Source organism: Notamacropus eugenii, chromosome 2 (genome assembly GCF_028372415.1).
Source record: "Notamacropus eugenii isolate mMacEug1 chromosome 2, mMacEug1.pri_v2, whole genome shotgun sequence".
Taxonomy (NCBI): domain Eukaryota; kingdom Metazoa; phylum Chordata; class Mammalia; order Diprotodontia; family Macropodidae; genus Notamacropus; species Notamacropus eugenii.
The window spans coordinates 479,075,348-479,084,909 of record NC_092873.1 but is presented as its reverse complement, the minus strand read 5'-3'; the positions used below and the strand labels follow the sequence as shown (position 1 = coordinate 479,084,909).

At 43.4% G+C, this 9,562-nt stretch overlaps 1 protein-coding gene across 1 annotated transcript in view; it reads right to left on the bottom strand.

Moving 5' to 3' along the window:
- Positions 1-704: 704 nt before the first annotated feature.
- CD247 (CD247 molecule) overlaps positions 705-9,562 on the bottom strand; it is a 94,929-nt gene continuing 86,071 nt past the window's right edge. The window contains exons 6-8 of the mRNA XM_072648740.1: positions 5,932-5,988; positions 5,133-5,174; positions 705-863 (exon numbers count right to left, since the gene is read on the bottom strand). Of these exons, the coding sequence (XP_072504841.1) occupies positions 798-863; positions 5,133-5,174; positions 5,932-5,988 (165 nt within the window). The 3' untranslated portion in view covers positions 705-797. The remainder of the gene's footprint in view (positions 864-5,132; positions 5,175-5,931; positions 5,989-9,562) is intronic.

Genomic DNA, 9,562 nt, shown 5'->3' with positions numbered 1-9,562 from the left:
TGGGACACCAGGAAAGTCACCTGCTCTCTTGGATCTCACTTTCTTCATTCTGTAAAATGAAGGAGCCCAACAGATGATTTCCAAAGGCACTAACTCTATGGCCTTACAACAGACAAATCACTTTAAAATAGGAAGAGGGGGGCAACAAAAATGAAAATGGGGAGGAGGGAGGAGCAAAGCAGGGAAGCCAAATGTACAGCAAAGGGAGATAATCTAATCAATCCTATGAGGGAGACGGTGCAGACTCAACACCAACAAATACCTCCAGCCTCTCTGAAGGCTTTACGCAGTAGAAGCGAACAGCACCTCTGTGGGATGGAACGTTCATCCACCACACAAACGAGTACTGAGTCCCAGGGAAACACGGGCCAAGCCTGGAGAAGACCTGCAACCAAATCTTCCAGAGCTTCTCGTAGCACAGAGCTCTCTCTGCTGATGCTTTGGCTAGAACTTAATAATTGTTGATTGATCCACTACAGAGGGGCTAATGATACTTGAACCCTGAACAGTGGTGGTGAGAAGAGTGCTTGGTAAATCTTTTCAGAAATATAAACTGTTACTATTATTACTACAAAATCCTAATCCTTGAGGCTGGAAATTCCTGAAATATTCAAAGGCAGGCTCACTGAGGAAAGGAGTTAGACATGGCCAAACATTAATTTGAGGTTCATCCCACAGGTAAAGAGAGGCCATTTTGGTTGCTGGGAAACAAGAGAGATTTTTTTTCTTGGTGGGGGTCGGTTTTAAATGCTGCGTCCTGGCAAACCTGGTCAGTGGAGCAGTGATGGTTGTTCTTGTTAACGAGGAGGCAGGGGCTGCATGTGGAGAGCATCATAGGTGTCCTTGGTGGCTGGACTGAGGCCCTGGGGAAAGCAGAAAGAGATGGTGAGAAGAGCTGGATTCCCTGAATCCCCTTCTCCCCAACTTGCAGCCATCAGAGTCTAAGCAGCACTGAGCTGAGAAGACAGCTGAAGTCTTCTCAGTGGGAAAGAAACAAAACTCCAGAAACGTTTATGAATCACCTGTTGCGTAGAAAACACCAAGACAGATCACAGAAGGGACATAGAGTTTGGAGAAGAAACGGTCTGGCTTCACAAGGACTGAAGATGAACAGAAGCTAAGCAAATGCTGTAAAATTATAGGATAGGGATGGGATTAAACCTGTAATTTCATTGACCTAGGGAACTCCCTGGTGATGAAATTCCCTCTACCAATGCAAGTCAGCATTTTCTGAGCAAAATATAGCTTTAGAAATATAGTTTAGCACTTGCCCCAGGGTCACACTGACAGGAAGTCTCAGAGGGGAGATTTGAATGCAGGTCTTCTTGGCTCCAAAGTCTACTCCCTGTCTGATGCTTTATTCATAGAAAATTTCTTGTCTGTAGTACAAGTCCTTGAAGTAGCTGTGGCAGAGTCTCTGGCCTTGGGACCTTTCTGCTCTGACCTTTGGGATTAGATTCTTACATTCCTTGCCATGTTCTTTACCCAATAGATGCTGAGTCAGACAGGATTCAAAGGCCTAGAGGCCTTCCTCCTATCGAGCTTTATCAGAGAGAAGCCTAACTGGAATAAGGGTGGAGGGGACCAATCTAAATGGGACAGCTAAGGCACACACACCAGGTCCAGAGTCAAGAAGACCAGGGTTCAAATCCAATCTCAGGCACTTCCTAGCTGTGTGACCCTGTTTGCCTCAGTTTCCTCATCTATAAAATGAGCTGGAAAAGGAAATGGCAAACCACTTTGGTATCTTTGCCAGAAAACCCCAAATGGGGTCACCAAGAGTTGGACACAATTGAAACAGATCCCTCCCAAAGGTGACTGAGCCATACTCTGCTTTAGCACTACTTCCTTCTGTGACCTAGCAAGATGGCATCTGGGAAGAGCCTCAGAGTTCATCTTGTCCAGCCCCTTGCTCTTAGAAGGGAAGAAACTGGAGCCCAGATATGAGAAGTGACTGGCCAGAGGTCACTCATCCAGGAAATAGCAGATCTGGGACTGCAGCCCTGGTCCTATGACCCTTCAATTGCATGGATCTGGATGGAACAGCTGGGGCTTCTCAAAGGTGTTACCATCTTGGAGGAAGATGGGCCCCAGGAGACCATGTGGGACAAAGAGGCTTAGACTACCCCTGTTTTCAGAGTGCCTCCCCAGTCTGGTCTGATCCCCAAGGCCTCCACCACACCATAGCCACATCCCCAATCTTGGTGGAGACTTTTGTTTCATACGCACATTAAAGAAGCCTGGTAAGGCAACCCAGGACTCTGATACTTAGAAGAAGCATTTGCGAAAACTGTTGGAACAGCTTGGGGTAGGGGAGGAAGTGGAGAGGAGGGAAGACCCTGGGGACTGTATTTGAAATGCCTGCAGGTACGTTGGGTCTTATTTGCAAAATCAATTGCAGCTAATTGCATAAATTAAGTACTTGACTATAATAGTACTGCCTGTGAAAGCTGCCATTTTCTTGGGGTTTTTTTTCCCTTTCCTTTCTCTTCTCTCTCCCTTCTTTTCCTCCCACTCCTGTTGCCTCTGAGAGACAGAAGAAAGGAGGTCCAGTCTGCAGATGTCCAACACTGTCCAGAAAGAGGCAGTTCTGTTGTGATGTAGGGGAACGATCTCAGGTCTTGAAGTCAGATTCTGACACTGTCGCTGCAAACTTGGATCCCCCTGAGATCCATTTATAAATTATGTATATTGGAAATAACCATATATGTACCACCTATATCAAAGGGCTGCTTTGGAGACCACATTTTCTACCATAAAATATTATATACATACATGTGAGCTATGCCTATGGAACCCAGATAATTCAACCCTGGTAAAGAAGACTTTTAAAATCATAGACTCATAGACTTAATACTAGAAGAAACCTTAGATTTCATATAGTTGGACTCTCCCATTTTATAGAAGAGGAAACTGAGCCTGAAAGAGGTAGTGACCTGACCAAGGTTACCCAGAAAGAACCAGGATTCAAATCCAAAGATCCTTCCCCTGCACCATGAATTCAAGTCTGAGTTTGGATAAAATTTATGGAGCTTTTGTTGTTCAGTTGTGTCCAACTCTTCATGACTCTCCATATGCCAATAGCATGCCGCTCTTCTACCGACCGCTAAATCTCGGTCTGCCCAAGTTCATGTTTGTTGTATCCATGACACTATCCATTCTCTGCCATCCTCTTCTCCTTTTGTTTCATCTTCCCCATCATCAGGGTATTTTTCCAATGAGTCTTATCTTCCCATTTTGTGGCCAAAGTATTTAAGCTTCACCTTCAATATTTCACCTTCCAGCAAATAGTCTAAATTAATTTCTTTAAGTATTGACTGATTTGATCTTTTTCCTGTCCAATGGTCTCTCAAAAGTCTTCTCCAGCACCATAATTTGAAAGTGTTGATTCTCCAGTCCTCAGCTTTCCTTATAGTCCAGCTCTCATAGCCATATGTTGCTGCTGGAAAAACCCGAGCTTTGACTGTATGAACCTTTGTTAGCAAGGTCACATCTCTGCTTTTTAGAATGTGGTCCAGACTTGTCATAACTTTCCTTCCAAGGAGGAAACGTCTTTTATTTTCATGGTTGCCACTGGATCTTTGAAGCCCAAGAATATAAAATCTGACACTGCTTCCATTTCTTCTCCTTCTATTGGCCAGGAAGTGGAGGTACCAGTTGTCTTAGAGTTGGACAATTTAGGTTTAAAAAAATTGCTGCTTTGACACTTCCTAAGTTATGTGACCATAGGCAATCATTTAAACACTCTGAGCCTTCATTTCCTCATTTGTAAAAAGAGAGGATTGGATTCAACAATCTCCAAATTCTTTCCAGTTTTAAATAATAATGATAATAAACAATCAAAAGCATTTGCATAACACTGTTAGGTTTTCGAAGTGCTTTACAAACATTCTCTCATTTGATCTTCACAAGAACCCTGGGAGGGCTTTTGATTGCCATCTTATAGAGGAGGAAACAGACTGAGAAAAGATGAGTTAATTTGCTCAGTCACACACCTAGGAAGTGTCCAAGGCAAGATTCAAACTCGCATCTTTCTGATCACTAATCCAACCCTAGCCACCGCGCCACCTAGCTCTGGCTGTGATCCTCTGAGATGTTTGTCTAATCTCTGATGCCCATGTTAACAGACCTATAACTAGGGTAGGGAGATGGGTACTTTGTCCCAGTGTTCATGGAGATGCTTCCTACCTTGCTCCCCCTGTTGGCGCTGGTGACAGTGTTAATCTGGGGGTACTTCCTCACCAGGCATCAGCAACCCTGGCAGGTGACTGTGGACAGTAACTTGGCCTCACCTTCCTTAACTATAAAATGAAAAGTTTGGACTCACTAGGGCCATTTTCTCTCTGGCTGTCCCAAGCCTGGAACACTCTCCCTCTTCATCTCTACCTACTGGCTTCCCTGGTTTCCTTTAAGTCCCAACTAAATCCCATCTTCTACCAAGCCATTCCCAACCCCTCTTAATTCTAGTGTCTTTCATCTGTTGATTATTTCCTGTTTATATTGTATGTATCTTGTCAGTACATAACTGTTTGCATATTGTCTCTCTCATTAGACTTGTGAGCTCCTCCAAGGCAGGAACTGTTCTTTGCCTATCTTTGTGTTCCCAGCTGTTTAAATACAGTACTAAGCAGGCATATAGTAGGTGCTTTAAAAATGCTCATTGACTGAATGATTATGAGCCTTCCACATGATAATCCTTCAAATTTGAAGACAACTTAGATTTTCTTCTACAGTCTAAATGTTCCCGGTTCCTTTAAACATTCTCAGGTTTCCTAGTTTACCAACTTAGACATCCTCCTGTGGATTCTCTCTGGTTTGAAAAGTGGTGCTTGTGTGGGCACACATAGATACACAAAGTGCTTTGCACGTAATAGGTACTCAGTAAATTGTGATGGGATCCAACCCACAGCCTCCCACAAATCTGTACTCTCTGTAGTCACAAAGATCACCAAGAAGGCTGAATGAGCATCTCAGTGATGACCTGGTACATCCAGTGTGTGAGAACTCCAATCCCTCCCCACCCTCTACCATCCCAAGCTGTTGGGAACAGAAGCCTCCCCAAGAAGTGCCCCATCTTTGGCAGGTAAAGTGGCAGTAAACTAAATTGAGGCCATAATCAGAATCATCCCTACCTGGTACAGGACATCATTTCCTTTGCCTCGTCTCCGCTGGTTCTGTGAAAGTGAACCAAGAAAGAGATTATTGACACAAACAGACTTCCCACCCAAGCGATCCTCTGGTGAGCTATGATCCTTGAGGGCTAGAGCCTCGCTATCATCTGGATAAGGTAGGTACACAGACCCCTACTTCTATAATGGAAGCTATATCGACTTCCTAAGGGTTAATTGGCCAGTACTTGAGTTGACCTGGAATTCTGTCTCATGAAATTTCAAAGAGGTAAACCACTCTCCAGGGACTGGAAAGGTTTTTATTACACAGAGGCACTCACCAGATGTGGCATTGATTATGACAGGATTTGCCCTATCTATGTGCCAGACACATAGACAATCAACCCAGACATTTAAGAATGTGTCTTTTTAAAATTGGGGATGGAAGATTCTAGGAACATGTGACTGGATCTCACAGGTGCAGAATTCAGTGGACTCATGATATATATAAATAGAAATATATATACACACACACACATATATATGTATATACATATACCTATATACATGTACACACACGTGTGTTTATGTATGTATATATGTATGTATGTACGTATATTATGTGTTTGTATATATGTGTGTATATACACATATGTATGTATATGTGTATATAGTCTTTTTGCATAGAAAACCTGAAAACTACCATGTGCATTTTTATTTCAGGCATTTGTGACAGGCTTTCGTTTAGGGGACTTTCTTGGAAATTTCTCTAGCCTAATCGCCCTCCAGGCCCTAAGAGAGAGAGAATAATTACAGCACTCACCTCTCCTTTCATTCCAATCTCACTGTATGCATCCGCCATCTTGTCTTTCTGCAGTGCCTGGGACGCAGCAGTGTTGGGAGGAGGAAGGAAAAGAAAGAAAATTCTTAATGTGAAAAATGGCATTCCCCTCCTTCCCAAACCCCCAATCCTATCTCCGAGAGCATTTCACAGTTTACTTCCTTCCCCTTGCTTCCTTCTCCATTTACTCTTTCCTCCTCAGCCTTGTCTTTGAGGCTTCCCTTAGCCCTTCTCACTCTGAGCTAAGCTCAGCAGAACAACCCAGATAAGATGCAATGAGACTGAAGTCTCCTCTCCTTTACTCCATATCACACTCATCTGTACGCAGCCAAATCCTCTCTAAACATCCTTCCTAGGCTGGCTATTTCTTTGGCTCAGCTAACTGGACACTTTTCTACCAGCCCTGAACTTGCAAGTCCTGAACTTTCCTGGTCCCCCATAGGCGATTGCCTTCCTGTCTCAGATTCCCTTCAGTCTATTTCATATATATCTCGTACGTATCTAGTTATTCACATATTATCTCCAGACCAGAGACTGTTTTTGTCTTTTTTTTTTACATTCCTAGTGCTTAGTTCCTGCCATACAGTAAGAACTTAGTAAATGCTTGTTAATTGACTTACTGACCAAAACCCACCTGCTCTAGTTTCTATCCTTTGACTTCAACATACACATAATCTTTAGATACTCTAACTTCCCAGGTACTCAATCCACTCAGTTCCCATGACCTCAACTACACACAAGAGATGGTCAACTCTTGACCTCAGCATCGCCTGCAGTTGTTCCATTTCTGTGTTCATGAACTCTGAAATTCCTTTATCTGAACATCTGCTTTTACTGTTCCAGCCTTCCATATGCTTTACAACTCCAAATCCTGTTCTTCGTCCTCATTGTGACACCCATTCCCTCAGTTTCTTTCTTAGGCCATCAGTCCTTCACTTATTATACTCTTTCCTTCCTGTCTTGACCTCTTGGTGGACCAATTCAACTCTACGCTATCCTGTCCTCTCAAACCCCTTGCCCTTTGTCCTATTGTGCCTTGCCAAACCTCAACGCTGGATTTCTCCTTGCATCTGCCTTTGAATCTACGTACATGCTGCCGAGCAGAGCTGGAGAAATGAGATCGTGTCATTTGGTCCCCTAGGAATTTATGTTTCATCATCTCTACCAGGCCCCTCGCTGCAGAAAGGCAATCTTTCTACTCATCTCTAATTGATTCACTCTGTCCTACCCTATGCAGCAGCTATTCCAAACCTTCTCATCTCCCCTCATGCCCCCCATGAAATCCCCCTTCTCTCACCCTCTCTGCCGAGGACCTGGCCCCATACTTCACTGAAAAAAGCTGAGTCCATTCACGACTCACTCCCTCTTCTTCCCTCCACCTCATCTCACATCACTCAGACACCTTCCTCCACTTTCTCATATGAAGCGGTGCCCTTTTCTTTATCAAAGCAAACTTCTCTTCCAGCATCTTTGATTCCACCCCTTCTCATCTTCTCCCTACTATCACCCCCATTCTCTCTCTAATTTGTATTCTCTCCCCCTACCTGCAGATATACTCATGTTTCCCCATCACTTAAAAAGCCCTCACTTGATCTGATCATTCCTTCAAGCTCTCATCCTATATCTCTCCTCAGCTCAACTCCTTGAGAAAGTCGCAATCACTGCCTCTACTTTTTCTTCCCTCCCTCTTTTAAGCCTTTGCGATCTAGCTTCTGGCTTCATCATTCACCTGAAACTGCTCTGTCCAAAGTTACCAGTGATCTCCTAATTGTCAGATCTATTCTCAATACTCATCCTTCTTGACCTCTCTGCAGCATTCAACACTGTGGATCACTCTCCCCTCCTGGATACTCTTTCTTCTCTAAGTTTTTAGGACGCTGTTTTCTCCTGATTCTCTTGCTATGTGTCTAACCACATTTAGTCTCCTTTACTCCTACTAACCATGGGTCCGTCCTGGGCCCTCTTCTCCTTCATCTATTTTATTTTACTTAGTGATCTCAGGAACTTCCATGGGTTTCATCATCATCTCTCTGCATATGATTCCTAAATTTATATGTCTTTCTCCTAAGCTATAGTCATACATTATGAACTGACTTTTTGACATCTCAAACGGGATGTCCCATAGACATCTTGAAGTCAACATGTCTAAAACCCAACACATTATCTTTCCCCACAAACCTTCCCCTCTTCCCAACTTTCCGGTTACTGTTGAGATACCATTGTCCTCCCAGTCATCCAGGCTTGCACCCTCTACGTTAATCTCAATTACTCCCTCTCATTCACCCCCCACATCCAATCAGTTGCCAAATGTTGTTTTCATCTTCACAATATCTCTTCTATACGTAATCTCTCTTCTCACATAGCTACCACCCTAGTTCAGGTGCTCATTTCCTCTCACCTGGGCTACTGTCATAGCCTTCTCATTGGTCTCCCTGCCTCATCCCTGCTCCAATCCACCCTCCTCCCAACTGCAAAGTGATTTTTCTAAAATGTTGCTCTGCTTGCACTCCCCCACCCGCACACTCAACAAACTCCATTGGTTCCACCTTATCTCCAGATAAAGTCCTCTGTTTGATATTTAAAACTCTTCATATCTGGTCCCCTTCCTATTTTTTCAGTCTTCTTATACCTGACTCAGCTCCATGCATTCTATGAGCCAGACATACTGACCAATTTACTGTTCCTTTCACACAACTCGGACTCCATGACTGGCTTGTTCCCAGTACTTAGAATGGTCTCCCACCTCACCGCCACCTTCTGGTTTCCCTGGCTTTCTTCAAGGCTCATCTCAAAGCCCACCTTCTTCATAAGACTGTTCCTAGGATCTCCATTGCCAGTCCCTTCCCTTCTCAGATTATCTCCCTTCTACTGTGTATAGATTACACACACACATGCACACACATATGCACACACATACATATACACAAACACAACGTGTGTGGGGGAGACAGTATGTAAATAACTAAGGAGCTATAGACATATTTCTGTCTATAGCTCCCTAATTATTTACATATATGCATGTGTATATACATATATGTATATATTTCCTTAGTTACTGACATGTTGCCCCATCAGAATATATATGTATATAATCTATTCAACATACACATATATACATATGTGTGTGAATGTGTACACACATATATACACACATGTGCATAGGCACATGTATAGACTGTACATATATACTTGTGTGTATGCACACATGTGTGTATATACATATATACATGTATGTGTGTGTCCCTAGTTATCTACATATTGTGTCCCCCCCATCAGAATATGCACTCATTGAGGACCAGGGTCTGTTTTAATATGCATCCCCAGCCCTTAATAAACACTCTTTGATTGATTTATTCTCCTCAGAATCCTTCATGTTTATAATTTCTGATGGCACAGTGATATACCTCTACATTCATGTACCACAGTGTGTTCAGCCTTTTCCCCAATCAATGGACTTCTATTTTGTTTCCAGTTCCTTGCTATTACAAGTGCTGCCCTGAATATTTTGGTGTGCCAGGGACCTTTCTCTCTAACCAGGATTCATTTCCACTGAAGAACCTCCCCTCACCTACCTGACAGCCACCCCTCGCCTTATCATTAATGGAGCTGAGGG